At 38.6% G+C, this 25,020-nt stretch overlaps 3 protein-coding genes across 4 annotated transcripts in view; 2 read left to right on the top strand and 1 right to left on the bottom strand.

Moving 5' to 3' along the window:
* Positions 1 to 25,020, top strand: part of LOC127521197 (protein phosphatase 1 regulatory subunit 3C-B-like) — a 183,682-nt gene that overhangs the window by 139,922 nt on the left and 18,740 nt on the right. The gene's annotated exons all lie outside the window — the stretch shown is intronic.
* On the bottom strand, positions 375 to 13,427 carry slc20a1b (solute carrier family 20 member 1b). Its single transcript, XM_051910273.1, has 11 exons — positions 13,125 to 13,427; positions 11,248 to 11,994; positions 10,999 to 11,139; positions 10,798 to 10,883; positions 10,579 to 10,675; positions 5,479 to 5,598; positions 3,664 to 3,888; positions 3,010 to 3,559; positions 2,736 to 2,921; positions 2,548 to 2,632; positions 375 to 2,410 (listed from the first exon to the last, which is right to left on the bottom strand). Exons 2-11 carry the CDS (start codon positions 11,594 to 11,596, stop codon positions 2,255 to 2,257), a joined length of 1,995 nt encoding a protein of 664 aa, XP_051766233.1. The 5' UTR covers positions 11,597 to 11,994; positions 13,125 to 13,427; the 3' UTR covers positions 375 to 2,254.
* stard7 (StAR-related lipid transfer (START) domain containing 7) lies at positions 16,733 to 24,639 on the top strand. The gene is made up of 8 exons (XM_051910274.1): positions 16,733 to 17,704; positions 18,810 to 18,970; positions 19,187 to 19,236; positions 19,640 to 19,750; positions 21,032 to 21,114; positions 21,222 to 21,321; positions 21,407 to 21,491; positions 22,272 to 24,639. The coding sequence occupies exons 1-8, from the start codon at positions 17,265 to 17,267 to the stop codon at positions 22,436 to 22,438; spliced, it is 1,197 nt and encodes a 398-aa protein (XP_051766234.1). The 5' UTR covers positions 16,733 to 17,264; the 3' UTR covers positions 22,439 to 24,639.

Below are 25,020 nucleotides of genomic sequence, written 5' to 3'. Positions count from 1 at the left end.
TTGGACCAAAGATGCAACGTTGGCCATCTCCAAAAATACCATTAAAACTAGATAAAATTGGATACTTTAAAATAGCCATCTGAAAATATTCATGTAGAGTTAGAGAAACATATACTCTAGTATCTATAATAATTCACAGCAAGATCAGTAACATTACATACGATTTTATTATTGACTCAACACTTTTGCTTAGGGGTAGAGTATACCGAATGAGGAAAAAAAAAAAAAAAAAAAAAAAAAAGTACAAAATTATCGGCATAAATTATTTGCTAAAATTATATAACATGTGTATTGTTGTATTAATAAATAAATATATGTAGGCAGAAGGAACATGATCTTTCAATGGTGAAGTTAAATAAACAGGCAAAGACAGGTGATAATCAAAAATTCATTTTATTCTCTCATCCCCAAAGCGCAATGGACAAAATAAAACACGTTTTTTTTTCCCCTCTTTGGTAACAAAAAAACAAAACAAAAACAAAACAAAAAAAAAAACATCCTTAAGGCAACTACAGCAACTATGTAAGGTCTAAATGTGTAAAGTTCATAACCAAATAATCACTCTCAAATGGTGACTTCACAGCAATGCAGATCCTCACCACCAATAAAGGAAAGCTAGGATCTTTCTACACCACTGCTACCTTCAGACCAAACCATCATTTAACACCACTGTCCCACACCCTTCTAATAAATAGGGCAAGTCATTTGTGTTGCTGTAGGGGTTGCCATAGCAACCCAGTGTAAAATATATACATACGTTTGTATTGGTATACATTCCTCAGAAGTACTACAGAAGTAGGTCTATGAGAAGGCTAGAGCAGATGAGCTACACTATCCGACTGGATTCCATCAAGTTTTACAGAATGGTCTCCAATCCAACGAATGTAAACTTCACTCACTTCATCAATGTTCAATTCACTGTGTCTGATGTTAAGCACCACAGCAAAACATTACTGTAATACACTCAAAGGGAAAGAGGCTCATTGGTTGTTTTTAAACAAAGAGGTTCATTTTTGCAGGGGACTTTTTTTTTTTTATATAATTAACTTAATTTTCCAAAGAAGAATTTTTCGGTCCCTGGGCAGCATTATACTGGTAAAACAAGAGTTTGGGCATCCTAACACTTCATCCAACAGCAACCCATGGTTACTGAACACAAAGGGCCATAATCCACCGTATGGAGTTCAATTGTCTACAGCAAACATTTGAGGATGCGCTGCATTTAAGAGAGTCACCAATAGCATACTAATTACAGCAGTGCTTTAAGGAAAAGCTGAATCTTTGCAGTAGCTGCTGAGATTTTTAACTGTATATCCAAGCACGGGTTCGTCCGTTTTAATTATTTGATGCTGGGCAAAGCAGAGCAAATATTAACAGCTCAATTACAGTGGTGCAAAACACCAAGAAGAGTTTGATGTTCTGTAACCCATTAATGAAAAGAGGACTAAAAGAACAATAACAGATCGGCAGGACTATAAATGTTTCTGGAGACTGCTTAGTTTATCAAGAGGCCCGTTTTGTAGTGTAACCTACAAAAGAACTAAAAATAAAATTAGACATCTGGAAAAGGACACTGAAATTGTATTAAGGAACATGATGTGAGCAACTAATTTCCTTTGCAAATCAACCCTCACAAGACTGTCCTAAAAATGTGAGTATCATAAGGCTCTATTTGTGAGTTAAGTCAGGCCTGCTTAAGAAAAACTGGAGAACTCGTGCTTACCGAATGTATAGAAGGAAAACAGAACTCAATTGCTCTTCCCCAAATTCTTCACACCGAAAAAACACTTCTCTAGGGAACTCAAATGACGAAAGTAATGAAAAATGCATGTCAAATGAAGGCTAATACTGCATTGTAATTGTTGTTTTTTTTACCTTAAAAAACCCTTTAGTTCTGTACATAATTACATAAAACAAAAACATGGTGATTTGACATATGTACAAGAGCAAATTTAAATGGCAACCATTCTAGTGAAGACTATAAAGACATTTTTTCCCTGGCCTATGGCATGTGACCTGGTGCAGTGCAATGCACACAAATCATCAATACAGGCTAAAAATGATGCAGCCAAGAATCACAGGCTCTATCGAAAGGGGCCTTTTTCATCCCCCACTCATCACGAGGATGACAGGAGGGAGGAAATTAGAGAGAGATGGTTGAGAAGGGAAGGTTGAGACATGCCCTCCACCTCTCTCTGGGGATCCTGGTTCCTCCTTAAGAGCAGAGAGGGAGGCAGAGAGGACTTTCAAGGCCTCACAGAATGACATAAGTGAACAGGGCCATGATGGCCGCGCTGATAAGGCCAGAGATGGGCACAGTGACAAACCAAGCCATGAAGATGTTTCTAAACAGCCGCCAGTCCACTGCCTTCTTGGAGCGCAGCCAGCCGACTGACACCACTGACCCAACCTGAAGAAAAAAAAAAATATATATATAAATAAATTACACCCTCCATCAACAAGCTGTAGTTATATCAATTTCATTCAAATAGTCTCCGACTAGGACTTGCTTTGCATCAGTTTGTTTTGCATACAGGCCCATCTTACCTTGCAGTGAGTGGTGGAAACTGGAAGACCGATGTTGGAAGCAACCACAACAGTGACGGCTGAGGCAAGCTCAATGCTGAAACCACTGAAATTAAGCAAAGTATTGTTTAGGGAAGTCTAGCAATTAGGATGTTTTGCTCTGTACAGCAGGTGTTGTCTGATATTACAACATGGGTGTGTGTTTATACCTAGACGGGGTGATGGGGGTCAGGTCCTTGCCCATGGTCTGGATGACTCTACGGCCCCAGACCCACAGACCGACACAGATGCCCACTCCTCCATACAGCAGCAACCAGATTGGAGTTGGTGCACTTGATATAACAGACCCACTCTCATAGACCAGCCACAGAGCAACCAGGGGACCAATTGCATTACTGAAAGCAAAGAGGTAATGCATTTTCAAATCTTGTTTTTAAAATCTGTGAATTTTAAGCACTGTACAGTTCAATGCATCAGCATTACCTGACATCATTTCCTCCGTGAGCAAAAGAGCCAAAACAGGCGGTGAGAATTTGCAGGAACTGGAAGAGCATCGACACCTCAGGTCTGTCAGCATCGGCTCTATCCTCCTCCAAAGAACTACGGCTACTCCCAGCATCATCGTCAACAATCTCCAAAGTGACCTCACCCTCGCCAAGGCCTTCAGGTGCACCATTCTCTGCCACTGCATTACAGTAACTTGTGTAGCTGTCCATGCGGACGCGCTTCCTCTCCTGGGTGCCGGCTTTTTCCTTGTCTCCGTCTTCGGAAGCACGGAAGTCAGCTTCTTTGGGCTTGATGTCTCCGTACATGCCGATGATGGCCATGGTGTAGGAGGTGTAGCTGTTGTTACGGCGGATGGGCCGGTCGCCACCTTCCCCCATGCAGTCTCCCACTTTTGCCAGATGGAGTTTGTGCAGCAGGTCCTTGTAGAGGCCAGAGTCCTTGTGAACTGTGTGGTACTGAGAGTAACCGTTGCTAGGAATTTGACTGGGGCCGGTGGTAAAATGAACGTGGACCGTCTTCGGAGCTCCTGAAGACAGAATAAAGTCACATGATTTATAAGTAAACAGTAAGCGTATGTCATAATTGGCATGGCATGTGAGGTATGTGAGGTATCACACCCTAAAGACTTACCATTGCCTGTCTCTGACTCTTTGCAGTCCTTCTGATCGGTGTCATCTGAATCTCCAATGTCAAAGGTAACCCTGCGCTCCTCAGGAAGAGGTGGGGCCGAGGGGGTGATAGAGGACAGGGCACTGGACTCCTCAGGGACAGGTTTCAGGATGGGACTGTGAGCTTCATGCAGCTCCCTCTTCTCCATCAGAGGACTCTCAGAGGGACTGGAAGACTTTACTTTAGCTGTATATCAAATAAGATAGAATAAAGATAATGGTCAGCTCTATGCTTGCAAGCTAATTTAGAAAAAGAAAAAAAAAAATTATATATATATATATATATATAAATAAAAAAAAAGGGAAGCAGAATTTTCTTAAGAATAAATTTTATAAAGAATTTATACACTGATAAATATTACAATGTGTAATGTAAAACTAAATACTTTAAATTTTCTACACTTCTACTCACAATAGTTCTGACCCTTGAAACCCCTATTCTAATATTTATTATAAATATTAATAAACTTGCATTCTATTTATCCTCTCAATCTACCTATCAATATTACCTATCAAAGTATGAGCCATATTATTTGCTTTATTTCCATATCATTGAATGCATTTAACCTACAGGTTGAGGGCTTTATTGAATGCATACATTTAACAGTTTTTCAAATAATTGTATTAACATTAAATTGAGAACCCTAATTAGTTGAGTAAAGGTACAAAGGCTGGTAAGCACTTTACTTACTGGCAGTTCACATGGCCATCACGAGCACTCGATTCTATAAACTTTAAGAGGCAAACACTCTGTTTGCTTAAATGGTCACTATAACCCTACATTTCAAGGACAGTCTGATGTAACTTGGTCCATCGTCCACTGAACTGCTAAGTGGTGTCAAAGCACATGTATTCTATTTTATGAGCAAACGCCACCTTAATCTGTAGCTATTCACCTTAGCCCAACGAGACCAAGCTACTTCCGTCAACACCTCAATTGGACCATGGCTATTCCAGTTCACTAGCCAAAGACCAATTAGTGGATCACTATGACCCAATTAGGTTGTCAATACACAGCCAGACTATAAAGCTCTAGATAGACAACACTAGATGGCTTGGTTTGTTTGGGTTAAAGAACCATATTACAACAAACAGACTGTCTTAATCTAAAGCTGGTATTTCTTGAAAGTGCAGTTGGTGTTAGAATGTTTTAAATGTTTTTGTCATGTGAAACTGCTTACAGACCTGCTACAAACCATTCTGCTTAAATTCAGTACTTTTGCAGAGCATGTGCAAGGACACAGAAAAAGGACAGTTTACACAAAGAAAAATTCAGAGTTGTCAGAGCTTAACTTGCATTGAACCCGGAACATTCCTTTAAGAGTATACTGTCTTTCTAATGACTGATTAAAACTGCTGTCCACTGCCAGAATCTTTAATCTGTAGGGTATTATCCTCACAAACACCTGGTGCTAGGACTAAGGCTAATAAATCTTTCATGAGCACAGATTGCTGCCCAGACTTTTATAAGGCCTGAAAATTTCTGATTTAAAGTGTGTACATATTTAAATAAACCTTAAAAGGTTGATGTATTGTTATATCTTCAAGTACAGTGCAACAATATATCTGTAATAGGCCTAATGCAAACCCTTGAGGTACCCCACCCATTTAACATTTTCAGTAGTCTACTTGGCATCATTTAAACTACCCAATTGTGCACTGGAAGTGACATTGAGCATCTGGCTATGACTCGTAATTCTACTGCGACTGATTACACTGATTTTATGATTTTCATGGTTAGAATAAACAATTACAAAACTGAAAGATAGATACTTACATTCGATCTTCTTCTTGAGCCGAGGGCAGACAACAAACCAAACGAAGATGCCGGTGAACAGGCCAAAGCCGATGGAAATGAGCAGCACTCCCCACCAGGGCAGCTTATCGAATCCCAGCACTGCAGTCCCATCATTCACAGGGGGAAAGGGACCAAAAGGGGTGTCGAGGGAGAGGAGGGGAGGAAAGGAAAGGTGCTTTTGAGACAACAGGCAGCATGTGCTACCAATAACACAAACAGCATTACGGAATGGACAGGGACAATGTGGAGTTCTGGTTGTTAGTAATGGTGTTGGAGTTGAATATTAAGACATAAGAAGCAGATTCACTGCATTCAGAATTTGCTTACACACCCTTTCGGAAATAAAGAAATGCATATTCAGAGAATACTAATTAGGCCACTGGTTCCCATTTATCATTTTAGGTTAGAAGACTTATGAAGAGTTTAAAAATTGACTTGCTCCACTTTTTTAGGAGTCCATAGCAACGCAAACCAAAACAACCACTGCAACCAAGTGTCAAATATCCTGGTCACATTCAGAATGCAAGCACAAGGCTTGTCCTCTTACATAACACTTCAGGTGAGATGTGAGTGCAAACAGCAGCAAAATGTTGCAGTGACACAAGACAGCTCACAAGGCCAACATACCACGTTCAACAAGTGCAGGTGCCTTAAAAGGCTACTGCGGCAAGATATCACCCCCACCTCTTTGGAGGACGAGTGGGGTAAAAAAAAAAAAAAAAAAAAAAAAAAAATATGTGATCACTCCTGCAGAATGGTTATGTCTCAGCCAAGACTGCGGTGGTAGCTGCGGTAATGAAGAATGTGTGCTGCATGTTTAAGAAAGAGTGCTGGCTGAGCAAGTCGGCCATTTACAAATTCCCCATGGGGTCCAGAACCACAGACAATGAAATGTGTCAACATAAGTTCATGGGACCAAAAAGGGTATTGGAAGTATTTAGAGCAAGACTTTGTCCAAATAAAATGGGAAAAAAAGGCTTTGGTGGAGCAGGAATGTGAAAAATAAACAGAAAGAGAGGTTGAGAGATGAAAAGGACAGGGAGCAGTGGGGCATAAATTCCCGTGCCTTGCCACATGCACGTACTACTGCAGGACGCTGCAGGGCATGCCGTGCCGCTGTGTGCTTTGGTTATGCAACTCCAGTTCAATCTCAGGAGACAAGATTCAAGGAGAAGCACCATATTCTTTGAAGAGAGCACTGAGGTAGATAAGGGAGGAACAGCTGAACTTTCCAACTCCCGACTTACTTAGCAGCATCTAAAGGAACAGAACAGGTGTGGCCAGCGGAGGTGAGGGGGTGAATGACGTAAATAAGAGAAAGGCCAACGAATGGGGCCCCAGTTATAACATAGGGCTGGCTGGCACATTTCCTGCTCAGTGTGTGAGAAATGCAGCCCTGCGCATGTGGGTTAGGCAGGGAATGCATTCACGCTTGCATCAACGTAGTTTGACAAACACTCTCCCAAAAAAGGGGAGCTGCCAGACCACAACCATGCTGTGGGATGAATGAATGGAAGTGGATTCATTTCCTGCTTTACCTCACAATAAAATCTGCTATCCCATGGCCTTTATTACACAATAACATGGGTTGTTTTCCAGGCACTATACCTCATTCTGGTGATGTGTTGATGATGGTTTATTAGTCATTGTGCCAATTACTGCAATTGTGGCCTTTGACTGCCTTGTGCCTGTTGCAAAAGTTACACACATTTTTTGATAATTAACTAACATGAAATAAACTTTTATGGTGTCGTGATATTCTAACTTCGTAGCACTACCAGAATGTCGTTTGATGTGGAGACACACCCAGTTTTTTTATCCATGCCACCAAGTCTGGCATCGGCAAATGAATCTGGTGCTTCAAACAAAACTTTTTGACACCGTAAACTGTTTGGAGTCATGCTGACTAAGTCTGGCCAAATATAAAAACATTCCATTTCAAATCCACAAAGTCTGTTATTGCTGCCTTTCGTGTTTGCTTTATATCCCCAGGGAAACGAAAACACCCCACTGTCTGTTTTTCCAAAGAGGAAGCAGACCGGAAAACAAGCATAGACGTACTGGGGGCGGGAGGGTGTAGCCAATCATTATGGCCCTCGTTATTAACATAAGAATATGAGTAATACAAATTAAGGCCTGAATAATCTACACAACTTTTAAAATATGAGAGATTTTAAAACACTAGGCATCAAATACTTTGTTGCAGAGAAAAAAAATAGGTATAATACACTAAAGGACCGAGGACAATACACCACCAGGGACCGGATTCACAAAAATCTTCAAGAAAGAAATTTCTTAAAACAAATTAAGGAATTTGTAAGGATGTTCCTAAGTGCAATTCTTGAAAAAACCTTAAGTTCTCAGATATTTTCTAAAGAACATCTCAAGTTTTTTTTCTTAAGAACAAAATTACAGGCTTTGGTGTTATCTGATCTGAGTGCTTATTAGAGTGATTTTTGTAGCTTTGTTACTGAATTTCGAATTCCACAAAAAGTCATGTCACAAATAATCATGACTGATCATTGTTTACATTATCTACTACCTGAATTTTGACAACTAGTGTCGACAACTCCACAGTGTAAATCGGGACATAAGTCATGTAGTTTATTCCAGCCTTTAAGTGTAGTCATTTTGAGAACTAGCTGACTAATTAAAAGTAGAAATCTGAACAAATAAAACAAACAAATAATTGTTTGCCTACTTCAGTCTCAAATGGTGAGGGCTGCTGGTATTAAAAACAGAAACAGGGTTTGTGTGTCATCTGTATTTTGCATAGGGAGAACTTTCCAGGCACTGTGGTTGCTGAATGACCGTATGTCTGTGTGCTGAAACTGAGGGTGGGGGTCGGTTAAAGGACATGATTAAAGTGTTGAGAGCCACCATGTTAGGGAAAGCCTATATCACAATCCAAATTAGTTTAAATGGGTTGAACATTTTGTACAGTACTTGAGTTAAAATGTGTCGTCACCCTCATACTGCACAAACAGTTAAAATAAAACTAGAAGAACAGGCAGTTCCAAGTACCAGCGCAAACACAATGCTTCAAGGAAACTCCACCTAGTCATATACTGACTGAATTTTTACAGGGCATGTGTGCTTGCGTTCAGCGCCCTTCAGAACACAAAGGAGGTCGATCAACAATTCATGACATGCCGCATGCCTCTCAACCCCCTGGCGAGTGCTGGTATTGTCCTGTCCTGTCTTGGGAGAAGCTCTGCATTAACTGAACCTGAGCGAACCGCCTTAAACAGGTTGAGAGTGGGAGGAGTGAAGGGACTGTATCTGGTGATCTGCTGATTTTAAAGCTAATCCAACAGCAATGACATGGCCAAAGATCAAGATAAGCCTATGTTAAGATGGCTCTGTTACTATGTTGACCTGAATTGTGAGTGAGATTGTGAGAGGAAACATGCCCTTGTCCTGATGCATTCAGACAACTCACATGACATGTGTCAGCTAATGAATTTGGCTGAAGAGAAACCTAATTCTAATTGACTCAGAGTCCTGAAGTGACATTGCAATTATTAGGTGGGCTCTAGAGGACAGCCTTTTAATTTTGAGATACTATAAATCTTTTAAAGTCATTAGAAACTATACTCAGTGTTGTTAGATGAAAACCCACTATGCATTATCTGAATGGACTGATCATTTAACATTAAAAAGTCAAAAGTTTTGTAACAAACTTAGTCATCATGAAATCAAAACTGACCCCATTTACTTTGTTAGCGCACATTACTAGTCTTGTGGTGAAGAATTAATCTGTGCCAGTTAATACACAGAAAAAAATGTTTGTTGTGGTCATTTTTAATCAAAATCTGAAAATTTGCTTCCGCTCTGGAATAGCGTTCCTTCTCTGATGACGTCCGTTTGATGGCTTGGGTTGAATATCCTTAAAGGGTTAGTTCACCCAAAAATGAAATTTCTGTCATTAAGTACTCGCCCTCATGACGTCCCAAACCCGTAAGACCTTCGTTCATCTTCAAAACACAAATTAAGAAATTTTTTGATGAAATCCGAGGGTTTCAATTTCTTCTTTTCTATGTCAGTCTCCTACGCTGTTGACATAGTGAACGCGGTGCAGCTGGACCTCAAAAATGTGCAATGACGTTGCTGCCTATGTATTGTTCAGAAACTCTCGGATTTCATCAAAAATATCAACATAAGGATGAGTAATTAAAGACAGAAATTTCATTTTTGGCTGAACTAACCCTTTAACCACTCCCCTCCAACCATCAGTCTGCTATGAATGAGGGATGGAGAGGAGGTGTGTTAAAATAAAACCCTGCATTGTATTCAATATTCCATTTCACTTGGAAATATGTCACAACACTGAAGTAAAGTCGGTTGCAACTTCCGGTTCACGGGGGCTTTAATTTTACTCAAATATCTGAGTACTAAACTCGAGACTTTTTTTTTTTTTTTTTCAAAAAAAGCACACTGGCATCCCATAACTAAGTTGTATAACTATAGACTGTCCAAATAAGAAAAAAACTTGATGCATTAGGGTGTCTAAGGCAGAATGCGTGTGTGTTGCTATATGCATGTGTGTATGCTGCACCTTGCCGTGCCTACGTAAAGAGTGCCCGCCTGGAGTGCATATGTGTACACACTCCGAGGCTGCATATCGCGTCATACTCTGGCCTGTAGCCTTCATTTAATGGCCCAGGCCAGTTGACTTCTTGAATTGTTGAGCCCTGTAGGTAAAAGGAAACAAAAAGGAGCAAAAGTTGCTCATTTAATAAGGTTTCAATTTGAAAGGCAAAATTATTCAGAGCTCAACAGTTAACAGCACTCAAAAACATAGTGCTTTCTCTACTGAGGCAGACGGTTCTTTTTGATGGGCGAGAATTCTTTATTCCACTGTTTTTTCTCTCCTATGACGGAGAAGGAAAAAACACTGACTGAGGTCATGAATACAGACACCACATGTCCATGTCATGAGTGCTCCACTGAGTTCTCCAGAGCCCACTGGTTAAACACTGCTTTGCCTTAAGCACTGTAAACACAGTCTAGCAGAGTCTGGGCATCTGGTTAGGATGTTAATGGGCATGAAAAGGGCAGAAATACAGCAATACTCACATGGTGCTCCAGTAAACATTATGGAGAACAGGTTGATTCCCATTGTAACAGCATAGAAGAATGGCAGGGCCCTCAGACCATTGGGCACTGGATCCTTCTGCAAAGGACAAAATACAGACTCTTAGCCAACAACCTTGATGTGATATATTACATTCTTCTGATTCTACAGCTAATTAACTCATTAAGACCAAGCTGGAAAGATAAGATCATTCTATTTACCTTTTGCAAGATGAACATACGAACAAAGTAAAAGAGAATGGCAGACATGATCCCGGAAAGGACAGGCGAGAGGAACCACGAAGCAACTGTAAGGGAACAAAGAACAATGAACTGTAATTAAACTAACATACCTCCAGTTTCTTGACAACCATCTTGATCATAAAGTTAAATGACAAATGGATTGTCATGCAGCTGACTCACCAATTCTAAGAATCTCCAGCCATTTGACTCCCTGCTGACCTTTGGCGACCAGTGAAAAGCCAATGGTAGCTCCCACGATGCAATGGGTCCCAGAAATAGGAAGCTTCAGAAAAGAAGCAGCCAACTGCCACACAGCAGAGCCTGATGAGTGGTGGGGGGAAAAAGCACACTCAAAAAGAGAAACCTCAAATTGTGCATATAAAAATCAGTAATAATATATAACGTACAAGCACTTCATGAGCTACTCACCAAACATAGCGCTGACTGAGCCAGCCATCAACACATGCTCTGAGCCGTTGTACATTGTCACGTCGATAATGCCTTTGCGGATGGTCTCGCTGACCTTGGCTCCAAGCAGTACAGAGCCCAGCGTCTCAAAGATAGTGGCAAGAATACAAGCCTGCCTAAGAGTAACTACACCTGAACCCACTGCCGTACCAAAAGAGTTGGCGACGTCATTAGCACCCACTGAAAAGGCCAGGATAAATGCTATGATGAAGCCTACAATTAGGAGCCATAGATAATCTGATGTATTGATTGCAGCATACCCTGCAAGGGTGCTCAAAAGCGTTATCGTGGCCAAAGTTGTCGATACCATTGTGCGCAGATGGTTTTCAAGTTATACAGAAACAAATTAACTTCACAATCTTACAGGGAAAAGAACCAAATATGTATAAATAATTCTAGCAGCAGCACACTGGATATTTTATCCCCAGAAAATTGAGGTACTAGTGTTTCTAAATCGGTTTTCTGCCTCAGACCTACCTTCGCCCTTCACTAAACCAGCAAATCAAAGCAATTCAGACACTAGAGAGAGAATCTGCACTGCTCTGCTCTAAACTGATGTGTAACGTTAAGGGAGAGGGTGGAGTGAGGGCCTATTGCTATCCTCTGAATAGACTAGATCTGTTACAGTTTGTTTTGGCTTGGGCAATTAGGCAGACAGAGCGGACATCCATTGTGCAACAGACACGATGGGTGAATGGTAGCTCATTCCTGAAAAAAAAAAAAAAAAAAGAGGAGAAAGTGGGAAGGTTCCCGTGTTACTCAATTTCACTGCAGAGGGGCCAGAACTTAGACATAAGTCTACTCTTACACACTAAAGCAGTATTATCAGTACTTTATTTGCCAGAGAGGGGAGCTGAAGGTCTCTAGAAAACTCTCACTGTATAGAAAGGGGGCGCATCGAGAACAGACAGCATGAATGCATGCCTGATCATACAACAAAAACTTTTAACAATACATATATATGCCATCCGCTTATCCATGAACTAAAACCAATGTCTATTTGGCTTTTTGACTACAATCATCAAGTAATAAAACAATCAAAGTAATAAAACGTAATACTAAATAGCCAATCGGACTAGTTTGTTTTACAAGCCCGAGAACGCACCACTTTGATTAATATTTTAAGCTATTTGACAACAAATAGAAACTTGCATTCAAATTAAGCTGCCAGCGCATCCGTGTCATGTGGCTTTCCAGTACATTCCGGCAATGCAGCCTTTATTGGCAAAGAAAACGCAGAGAATAAATGATGAAACGCGTTTGACTGTCTGTCACTGTAGGGCTGTTCCAACCAGTTCTCCCCGCTCGAGCTAGACACGCACTTCCTCGCTAACGTTAGCTTGAGGAACCAAATCACTCACGAACAACCCTAATTCGTCGGTTTTTAAGCCGTTATAGATTCGGTGCTATTTTTTTAATGAAAATTAAATAGTACACTACTTAAATAGAACAATTTTTGTTAGGCTTTTGAGGTTAACAAGGCGATATTTATCTTTTCTGTGCGCGCCGGCTTCGCACTACACGTGTCGTCATTCATTCACACCCGCTAACAGCTAATATGACGTTATAAATCATAAGTACTTAATTAAAACATTCCAAAATAACCACAAAATAAATATTTTATACATATAAACAACATTTATCGGTGACACCGTATTATTTACTAATCTTAGATACGTATGATTTTTTTTCCACATTCGACCACCTCGAGTCAGCTGACAAAGCCACGAGCTCGCGCTCATTCTAGCCGTTCACAAATAAAGAAAAAAAACGTCGATGAGAAAGTACGACAAATACCACTCAGTACCAATAGAATAAGAAAAAATATTTTTACTCACCACTCAAAGAAAACTGTCGATAAATATCGATTTAGATATTTTTGACACAGTAGCCCGCCCAGTCAACTTCCCGTAGACGCTTTCCGCGCGCGCGGGGTAAGACACGATAAATGCTCTCGCTCTTTCTTAAGCACTAACGTCGGTTAAATAAAGTAAATTCAAAGCTTAAAGCTACAAACAAGACACTGCTGATTATTTTGAGTCCTTGATAAAATAAAAATTCGCAATAAACCGCTTTTAGCCGGCTTCAGATGATGAGTTCCTGCTTGTCCACGCAAGACATATATCACTGGACTGTGAGGGCGGGACCGTCGTCTTCGGTTGATGGTGGCGTCAAACAGTAAACCCCGCCCTCTGACCTTATTCGGCGAATTCGGCAAAAAAAAAAAAAAAACGAGTATTTACTTAACCTTAGACTTTTCAACCATTGCCTACTAGTACTCTGTAAATTTATAATCTGAAAAATGCCTGGATGCTGATTTTGCATTTCAAATAAATATTCAATATCTACCCAACAAATACTTTGCTTTAGATGTTTACAGATGCTGGAAAAGAATGTTCTTTTTGTAAATCTATAAAAAGTATTTGTTGTCTGTTTTTGATTTTTATGTTATATATTTACATATGTAAATTATATATTTTATGTTATATATTTACATTTTGTCTGAAAAAAATGAAGTATAACACTGTTAAAGATTTGTGAATATGAGAATAAAAGTACTGAGAACACATTAAACTATCATTTTGATTTAGTAATTTGGTAAAATTTTAAATCTAAAATAAAATGATATAAATAGGACTGCAGATCGATCTGTTGTAATTGGTAAATTATATATTCAAAAATGTCTGTCTCTTTAATATGGCCTCTTAAATCAAGGTAGGAAAAGAAAGTTTATTGTACAATGTCCGAATCTCTCTCTCTCTCTCTCTCTCTCTCTCTCTCTCTCTCTCTCTCTCTCTCTCTCTCTGTGTGTGTGTGTGTGTGTGTGTGTGTGTGTGTGTGTGTGTCTGTACACACACACATACATATAATGTATACTGTATATACAAAGAGATTCAAATATAGCAGGTTTGGAACTATATATAAAGGTAAAACTGGCCTAAATTGTTGTCTGTTGGTGATGATTAATGGTCATGTGTTCAATTTTCAAATTTCAAAGGCGTTTCCTGTTTCCCGTAGTTGCATCCCCTTTAACTCCTCTAGTCTAGCATGTTGTCATTATGGGACAGATTAGAAGAAGCTCTATGAGAGCTATGCTATAACTCCCCCATGTGGCCACAGCAAAACAGCAAGAGCATTTCTACCTTAACTGATCCAGGGGCCATATTCACAAAACATCTTAAGACTAAAAGTAGCTCCTTACTTGCCCATTTAGGAGAAACTCTTAAAAATAATGGGCGTCAGTCCTAATTTTAGTCACTAAGACCAAATCACAAACAATCCTAAACTGGCTGTTCTTGGCACTCCGCCACAGCAATCTGCCCAAAGACTCTGTGCACCATTGAGGCAAAAGGTGATAGAGCCTTGGGTGCTGAGCCTTCTACCCCTATAAATGCAATAAATATATTGATTTATAGATTTTAATCTGCGATGACATAACATAAAGGTTTGTTTGTATACAGGCAATTGGGATTGAATGATAGAGAATAAAACATTGCAGACAATTTAAAAAAAAAAAAAGAATGTCCTATCACAAGTTCACACTTATAAATGATTGAATAGAGTAAATGAGTAAAATAAGCGTATTTGGCGTGCTGTCCGAAGGGAACGAGGGCTCCGGGCTCAGAATTTAGCCCAAACCCAGGGTACTCCCCCATATCCCCGGGTGGTAATACGAACCAGCCGAAAGTGAGGAGTCGGGGTGGGGGAGGGATGTTGAGGTAATTAGGTGAGTCGGCTGTGTATACAGTATATATGCCTCCTCTCGAGCTGAATGGATAGACAATTTGAAGGTGCTCCTCCCCGAACTTTGTTTATAAAACATCATTCGCTGCTTGAATCTCTTGAGATGCACACATGCAAGAGGCTAACAATTAGCTGAACATATATACTTGTTTCATTAGTGACACTTAACCTACATGTTAAAATCTTTATTTGGTTATGGAAACATTTTTTTAAAAAAACCTTTATTTGAATATGGCAACATGATACCTTCTTTTACAATATTTCTACAACTGAATCACTGACAGAAACCCCTCTCCCATCAGCCAATCACTGTGGCCATAGTTAGTAAGCGTGCTGATATCATCCATAGCAATGAGGTCAACCCCACCCTTTCTCTTAGCAAGACCTTTCTCTATTCCTTAGTAAAAGTTGGTCGCAGCAGCTTTTTGAATAGGTTTTAAGAGGAAACTCTTAACTAGGAACTTTTTCTGCTATATTTAGGAGAGTGGTAAGATAAAATGTTTTGTAAATACGGCCCCAGGTGCATTGGATTTATGTATTTCAAAAAGGGCATTTATTGCCCATGTTAATTAATTAATTAATTAATTAATTAATTAATATATAGATAGATAGATAGATAGATAGATAGATAGATAGATAGATTCATTGCAAGTTCTGCTCTGTCACAAATCCTTTCATTATAACCAACAAAATACTGTATGAACATGATGTCAATAAAAGATTCATTGCACTGAGTGGAGTAGACAGCTTCTTTAATTATAACGGGAGTTTTCGCAGGAGTGCAGCTTTGTGTACAAAATTTCTGGATTGACAACTGTATTTAAATGCGTGAATGAATGCGATTGACAGTGATAACTATAGATAGCAATGGACGGAACAAAGCAATCTGATACTGTATTGTTAAATTATCTGTGCATTAACTCTTGTACACCACTTTTTCTATGCAATGTGTTTTAATTTTATCACTAACTTTTCAAATAAGTCATTTGGTGACTTTTTACTTATGCATTTATAGATTTTTAAATATAAAATAGTTCTAAGCACTTTGTTTTATGATCTGTCAGTGGATATTTTGTTTTTCATTAATAAATAGGATAAGTTACTAACTGTTTGCATTTACTTTGGATTTATTGTCAGTGCTGGACTTGCAGTTCACCAGGGTACTTTGTGTGTGGATAGATAGATAGATAGATAGATAGATAGATAGATAGATAGATAGATAGATAGATAGATAGACAGACAGACAGAGACGGCAGGCGTGAAGTTTAGTGAACAAATATAGATTGAGCCTACGCATGAATTTTACAAAAAAAAAAAAAAAAAAAAAAAAATCATAGTTTTGATGACAACTATTACTCCAAAATGAGACGATAGTAATAATATATAATAAGTAGGTGTGTCCAAGCTTCTGACTGGTAGTGTACATATGTACTTACACTAATTCTAATTACTATGCATGAAATAAATTATTCGCCAAGTCATTTCATCGTTACAGCACATACCAACCACGTGGTGGTAAGTCTGTTTAACCTTATAGTTGTAGAGGACCTTTACCATGGGTTGACTTAGGGTGAGTCATATGAACGTGCTGGTTGATCCAGGGTCTAGAACAATGAAGACAGACAGCCCTATCACCCTATCAGAATGAGAGGTGCATCCTCGACGTAAGAGATAGCCAATAATAACTCGCAAAGACGGAGATGGGCGTGTTCGTCATGCTAACTGGTACTCCACTGGAGAGGTGTGAGGGCATGAAGCTAACGCACGAAGATAAAAGTAAGATTAATTTAACGATAGGAATGCGAAAATCAATTTAGCTGTTATAAAATACTGGGTATGATATACCGTTAAAACATTCGAGTTGTTTTTGTTGATTTAATCACAGTTTGCCTGCGATGGCATGTCGATAAAGCTTGGCTAGCTAGTCAGTTGCTCGCAAATGTCAAACTGTTTGTTTATCTAGTAAATGACTATTACAGCGTTTCATAATATGAGATGAAAACACGAAAAAATTCGTTATTTTGCTCTCGTGCATTTCAGCTGTCGTTAACTAGATTGCAAGATAATAGCTAGTGCATGTCAACTTGACATTGGGTTGCACTTGTTATCTGAGTCCTTTTACCACATGGGAACTAATTTGTATAGTAAATCATTGCTTTTTAGCTAATTCGGGGCGTTTTAAAAGTGCACAAAGTCTCATTCTAGATAATCGGTTCGTGGTTCTAGAAACGAAGATGTTGTCCTCCGTCCAGCATCGCCCTGTGTGTAACATAGGGGCCAGAGCTGTCCGACTGCAAAGCTTTAGCACTTTTAATCAAAGTGGTGCGGTAAGTAGCAAATCGTGGTTGGGTGAGCGCGTGGGCCTGCTGCTGTCATGGCTCCAAAAAGCGGGAAGGGGAACGAACAAACTGGCCTCCGAGAAAAAGAAGAAGGAGAGACTATTGTCTCTCTTCGCCAGCCACTGCAGTTTTGTGACAGGCCAGAGGCTGAGAAGGGCTCTTCAGATAGGAGAGCTGTACTCAAACCTGTACTCTGAGAGAAGCAGGTGGACACTCGTGAGCAGCATATGGCGGCGCCTGCAGAGCAAACACGCCCCCACTGGAAAGCTCATAGCAGCACTGGCTGGAGTCTTCATGTGGGAAGACGAGAAGATCCGAGATGATGAGCTGAGAAGGTACTTCCCTCACTTATGGAGTGTTTTATGTTGCATTAAGGTGCTTTATGTAATTATAGGAATACGACACATAATGTCTTACCATTTTCTGACATTCACTTTGCTTAAAGGTGCAGTAGGTGATCTGGGAAATGCTAACGTTAGCTTGCTAGCATTGAAAGTATAGGATCCCACCCTCCCTGCAAATCAGTGTCCACAGCCACACCTCCTCCAAAACACATGAACGCACACACACAAAGCTGCTCTCGGCAAAGGGTCACAAGAGACGGCGTTAAACTACCGCGTGTCTCAAAGCACATAACGTTACAATAATAATGAACGTAAACACCTTAGAGAGCTTGTACCTGACTGCTGCAGATTCATTTTGGTGTTGATACTGTTGACATGTATAGTATATGCATAATTCCTAGTCTGACTGAACAGCTCTGGTTAGAATGTTATGGGTTGCCATCTCTTGATTACAGTAATTATGGCATGAATGCAGCTTAAAAAAGCCAGTTGTTTTGATTCGGTAGGATCTGTAAAAAGTGGCTGCTTTTTGTTTGTGGTGCTCCACGACAGGTCTGTCTGTAAGCTGCATAGCATGAAACGCGCTGAAGACATATGATGTTTGCACAAACAGGGTGCGTGAGGGTATGTAAAAACATACGTTGACAGGCAGGTAGGACATCGTATTATTTCATTCGGACCGAATATAATAATTGGATGAACATTTTATGGTCCTACGCCTTCCACAGAAGATATATATTTATAAAAATGTCATTTAGACTGTTTAACATAGTGATTGCTATCAGGATATGAGGAGACTTTCACCCAGTATAACAAAAAATATTTCTGTAGAGAATCACCTATTGCATCTTTAAGCTTTTGCATCTATAATCAATCGTGCCTTAGCTTTGTAAGCATCAAAATAGAGACAGTGGAGCGGCCCGCTCTTTTATTAATCAATCGGAAACACTCTCTACCTATTAATCACTCTTCGCGTTCAGGTGTACTGACATCGAATTGGCTGTGGGTTTTACAGTGTAGCAAAATGTTATTTAAACACGTTTTGTATCATTTCATGTTCTTATTTTAAATGAACTTGTTTGAATCTGTGCTTTAGGTGTGCATGGGAGCTGCAGGCACTGGAGGCAGTGAGGAGCCAGAATGTGACCCCAAAGACAGCCGTGCATGTGGATCCCGGCTGGGAGGTGGTCATGGAGAAGAAAAACTTCAGAGTTTGGAGGAGACCTATCGAGAGTAGCCATCTTTTTGAATACAGAGGTACGTTTTAAATGGTAACATTATGTACATTTATTGTGTCAAGTGTCATTAATTAGTAATCAATACATTTTTGTAAATTTATGTGTGTTTTAATATGTTTGTGAATAGGATATTTCTGCTAGGGCATGTGCACCTTTAAAGACTTTGTTATTTAACTGATAATCATAATAACCATTTGTCTAATCCTATTCAAATAATCTATTTGCATCTTTACAGTGTTTGGTTCATATACAGACGTCACCCCCCGCCAGTTCTTCAATGTTCAGGTACTAAATATTTTAATTAATTTGAAACTTGTTCAGTTTTATTTCATTGTTCCAGCAAGACAAAAACGACTTGTATGATGTACCATTTGTGTCGGGTGATTATGTGCTTCAGGATTGCTCAGCCTTTCCATAGTCTAAAGCCCAAAGTGTACTTCGCTTCTTACATGTATACTAGGGTATGTGTACAGTGCGCCTGACAGCAATTTCGGTATCGGCACAGTACTCCTGCACTATGTGTGCAACTGTTCACATATGCGTGAAAAACGAAGTATACTTTGCACATTACATGTTTCAGGCATCACCTGCCTTGCACTCTTGTTGTCGATGATGATTTATCTAGGTGCATGCGGTTGGTATTTGAATGTTATATTTAGACTCTCCCAAATATTTCCCTTCACTTCAGTTGGACACAGAGTACAGAAAGAAGTGGGACGCACTGGTTATCAAACTGGAAGTGGTGGACAAGGATGTAAACACAGGCACCGAGGTCGTTCATTGGGCGACGCATTTTCCAGTAAGCTATGAATCCAGTTCTCTGCTGTGTTCTGTCATAACAAGAAAAAAAAAAACGTGTTAATTTTGCAATGGACAGTGAGTCCGCCTGCTTGAATTAAAGAAAGTGTAATCTAGTGCTAGTTGACAAGATTTAAAAGCCTTTAAGCTTAATCTTCTTTATTCATTTGAGAAGTTGCTTGGATGATTCAAACTTAAAAATCTTAATAGGTTGACATTACTTTAAAAGTGCGAAGCAAAAAAAAAAAAAGTAAACATACTTTTTTGAAAAGTAAAGTGGACATTTAAGTAGAGATGCACAAAAGCTTGGGTCTGTAAGATATTTAAAATGTTCTTGAAATAAGCCTCTTATGCTCATCAAGGCTGCAGTTATTTGATCAGTAATATAGTAAAAACGTTAATATAGTGAAATATTATTTAAATTTAAAAGAACTGTTTTCTATTTGAAGTAGGGATGATCATAATTATGTGGTTGACCGACAGTTAGAATTTTGACTGATTAATACTATCTATATATACTATAGTAATTTAAGTAATTTTTCAAGATATTTTTAAACATTTGCTGCATGGTTAAAAAAATAAGCTACACTTATAAAATTGCCAAAAATGTCTTATCCTAAACTTTTGAACAGTACTATATATTGATTCTAATAACAGCCAATGTATCACATAAGCATACAGTACATAAATTATTCAAGGACTTATGGGTATTTAAGTTAACAACAGCCTTGATTGTGTACTTAACCAAGTTGAGTATAAAATGACAAGAATAAGAAATACATTAGTTGTCTTAGGGGCCATTTACACAACATCGTTTTTTAACAAAAAAAAAACATAACTTTTTATGTGTTTTGGCTGTTTACATGACAACGTTTTGTGAGCCTGAAAATGCAAACTTTTGTAAACGCGTCAAAGTGCAAGTTTTTGAAAACTATACTGTTATCGTCTCTGTGTAAACTACAAAAATTGCAAATTTGTGAAAACTGTGCCGTCATGCACATGCATATTACGTGTTCAGTCTATAGGCGTGTAGTGTTTCTTTACAAAGTGACGTCGCCAACTACTGGCCTGGCATAAATAATACAGCATTTTTAATCGTTTTTGCTGATCCATGTAAACATGGATCATTTTGACAACGTTGTCGTCTGTACACAAAAAACAAAAACTTTCCCTTTTTTTTGTACATTTAAAAAAAAATAATAATTATTTGATGTATCTGTTAGTATTTGCAGTGTTGTTTAATAGCCAGTGATGTAGTAATTTAGTGACCTTTCCTTTGCAGTATCCTATGTACTCCAGAGACTACGTCTATGTGCGCCGATATCAAGTTGATATAGAAAACAACTTAATGATTTTAGTCTCCAGGTAAGTGTTGTTGCCATTTTTATTGGCATTTTTTAGTAACATTTGAATTAGTGTTTATTGGTTTTAGTGTGTCTCTTATATTAAGTGTGCCTTCTTTCTCCACTCAGAGCTGTTAAACACCCCAGCGTCCCAGAGACCCAGGAATTCGTCCGAGTGCACTCTTACCAGTCTAAGATGGTCATCCGCCCACACAGGTCATTTGACGAGGTGAGAACAGGGAATCTCTTGTGTGTCAGTGTGTCTGCGGTTGGTCTTAGCATTCAGTCTTAAGCTAGTTATGTTGTCTTAACAGAATGGCTTTGATTACCTGCTGACCTACAGCGATGATCCTCAGACGGTCTTCCCTCGCTACTGCGTCAGCTGGATGGTGTCTAGTGGTGAGCCATCTGTCTTATTCACTTAAACTTTGTTCTGTAGTGTGTGCTCCTATTTCGGCATTTAATATAACTTTTTTTATTTATTTTTTTTATTTATTTTTTTTTATTTATATAAGTGGGTTATATCCAGGGTCTGAGTTTACCTTTTGCCACACCTGGCAGTGCTGAGGGAATTGAAAGAAAATACAGGCCATAAATGTTACAATTACATTTTCCCCCTTTACTTTGAATAAAAAAATAATTTAATATATAATCTAAAAAAATAATTAAATATAAAATATATTGTGTGAATATATATTTATATTTTAAAGAAAATAATACTTATTTAGCAAGGACGCATTCAGTTGATCAAAAGTGACAGTAAAGACATTTATAATGTTACTTATTTCAAATGTTTTTTTTGAATATTCTATTCATCAAAGAAGAAAATATATCACTGTTTCTGCACAAATATTAAGTTGATGATAATTGATGATAATAATAAGAAGAAGAAGAAGAAGAAGAAGAAATGTTTCTTGAGCATCAAATTAGCATATTAGAATGATTTCTGAAGGATCATGAGACACTAAAGACTGGAGTAATGATGCTGAAAATTAATCTTTGCATCATAGGAATAAATAACATTTTACAATATATTCAAATGGAAAACAGTTATTCATATTAGTATCACAGTTTGGAATTTCACAGATGATTTAGCTGTCCTTGAATTCTGTCCTTTCTGCAGCTGCTGTTTCTTGACACCTGTTCGCATAGATTTCATTTCCTCTCTGTGTCCCACAGGCATGCCAGACTTCCTGGAGAAGCTTCACACCGCTGCTCTCAGAGCTAAAAACATGGACTTCGGTCTCCACGACTACGTCAGCGTCGCAAAACCTACCCAACCCACCCAAGAAAGACTAGGAGCTGACAATGCTCACACCAGAGGCTCAAGCCAGATCTACGCCTGAGCATCTGGCCACAGCGATTGATGTACTGTGGCCAAATGACCCAGAACAGAATATATTATTAATTGAAGCCACAAAGAAAACCGAACCATCTATTCCCAAAATTAATTTATGCCATTTGACCAACTGCACTAGCTGTCAAACTGAGCGCTCGCATCCCTCACTTTTTGTGCTTTTAGTTTACTTCCTCTTCCTGTAGTGTGCATCTATGCCAGACTGCTGAGATGAGCCAAAATAATGCCGTTATTAATTGTAGACACTCATACCAAAGCAGTATTTCACTGCGCATTTCTTTATATCACGATCATCAGAATAGATCATATAGTTGAGATGCTGAAAAACAACAGGAGAACCGTGTACACGCCCCAAAAAAGCTTATACCCCCCCACAGCTTATACTGTGAACTGCTCTCAGCAGAACCAGATTGACTCCCCATCGTCCTTGTTTACTGTGTGAATGTTCATTGCCAGTAAAACCCAAACAGCCTTCATAGGATCACCAAAACCTGCTCTGGAAACAAAAGAGAGGTGTGTCTTATGCGAACCGCAGCATCCTCACGGACAGGCTGGACTTCCTCCTGTGCTCTACAGGGCTGTTTGAAGTCTAAAACATCTTTTGTACTCTGAACTCCAGCAAATGAGGACGCTATGAGAGTCAGCGATGCTGACTGACTCCATATTGTAATAAAAAGTGGAAGGGCAGTCTGCTAGTCGGCATTCAAACTCACTGCAGGATGGATTTTGTCCAGGTGCAAAGAGTTATGGGATTTTTTTTTTTTTTTGTGATTGGGAATCCACTTTAATGGTATTGTCTGTATTATACATGTTTATACATCAAAAAAAAAAAAAAAAAAAAATCGGTGGAGTCAAACTTTGCTTGTTAATGCAGATTACACCTCAAAGTCATCCTGCAGACATAAATCAAGTTTCCTGTTTTTGTCTCCATCCCATCATTTCATACTGATATTTGTAATAACACAGCAGTGAAGTTACAGATACAGTAGCACTTCAGTTTGCTGTGTGGAGAAAAATTTAAATCATCTGAGGAAATGCAAAGGTACGTGCATGTTGACTTTTGTTATCCGTTTCTTTATGGTTTCTGCAGAGGGACAATTAAGATGAACGCAGATCTATTGAATCCCAAGGTCAGACGTTACTTGGTGGATGTGTGCAAATATATACTCAAGTATGGCATCCAGATGTCCTCTGTTTGAATGAAGCACTTAATAATGGCATGACACTTTCTTGAACATATTACATCAATTTCCTGTGTTGCATATTACATGTTACAGGAGGGGTAATTAAATTTGCAGTGGAATTATGTCCCAAAGAATACATACTGTTGAGTTAGGCTAGTTGGTGGACATCCATATACCCAAACATGTGACTTTTTGCTTTTGAATATCTGTCCTATTCACTCTTGTATCTTATGAAATTGTAAATTCCCTCTTTTGTTTGTATTGTTAGTTTTTGTTTTTTTTAATTCAGCCGAAATACCACGCCAGGTTCATTAAAAAAGATGTGGTCTGAATGTATTTGTGTATGTTTAACACCTAGATAACATTGCCTGTTTACATCCCACTGTTTAATAAAAAAAAAAAAGGCTGCAAAAATTTTTATTTTTTTTTGTTTGTATGTTTTGATTTATTGAAGACAAACTGCTCTGTTATGGATGGTGATCATGTTTAAAACTAATGCTCACAGTGGTCAGTCAAAGGTACGTTTCTGTTACTAAGGAATATTTCAGGTTAATAGAAGTTACGCTCTATTTGCATCTGTGGCATGTTGTTGATTGCCACAGAAAAAGGCTCATATAGCATAACTCCTTTTTTTTTTTTTTTTGGTTCCGTAATACATACAAATGCAAACTTTCCAGTGTCATATATTTTTCGTTTCCCAAAAGTAACAGTGTTAAATTACGTCCAGGCAATTTGACATGACTGTCCTAAATGTGGTTGTTGAGTGTTTAATGTTTCATCATGCTATTTCATCATGTTGAAATCCCAGATATTCTCTAGTATGCTGAAAAGTGCACTTGATAGCATTTTCACTTTTTCTAATATCTAAACTAGAAGCGTTCTACTGTAATCTCAAGTGAAACAGAATGAATGTGTGAGAGGTCAGGAGCATGGGTTTGTTTTTGCTCTAATGTGAAAATGATCCATCTAAATCATTAATTGGTGAAAATAAATTAAATAAAATTAATTTTGAGTCTTGTTTCATTTTATTGATGTAGACAATCAAAACAGGTTACTAGTGAGTATGATGTTTTTATAACTTTCAATCATCAACTTCTGGTCACAACAGACAAAATTTGTTACTCCAATACAAACTAATAACTAATAGTTACTCTAATAATATCATATTTCATTGATAGATTGTATTTACTTAGTAGTAAACATATTTATTAATAGTGACGATTGCTAAGGCCAGCATTAGTATTATTATTGCTCATATTGAGGGTTGATCTAAACATCCGGATACCTTAAATTACTTTGCTATGATGTGCTGAATGATTTTTGCCCAGTGGATGATAAAATAGGCAAAAACTAGGATAGCAACTACTTAGCATAACTGCACAGCAAA

The sequence above is a fragment of the Ctenopharyngodon idella genome, chromosome 10, assembly GCF_019924925.1.
Source record: "Ctenopharyngodon idella isolate HZGC_01 chromosome 10, HZGC01, whole genome shotgun sequence".
Classification (NCBI taxonomy): domain Eukaryota; kingdom Metazoa; phylum Chordata; class Actinopteri; order Cypriniformes; family Xenocyprididae; genus Ctenopharyngodon; species Ctenopharyngodon idella.
Note: the sequence above shows the minus strand (reverse complement) of the source record. Positions and strands in the feature narration are given on the sequence as shown.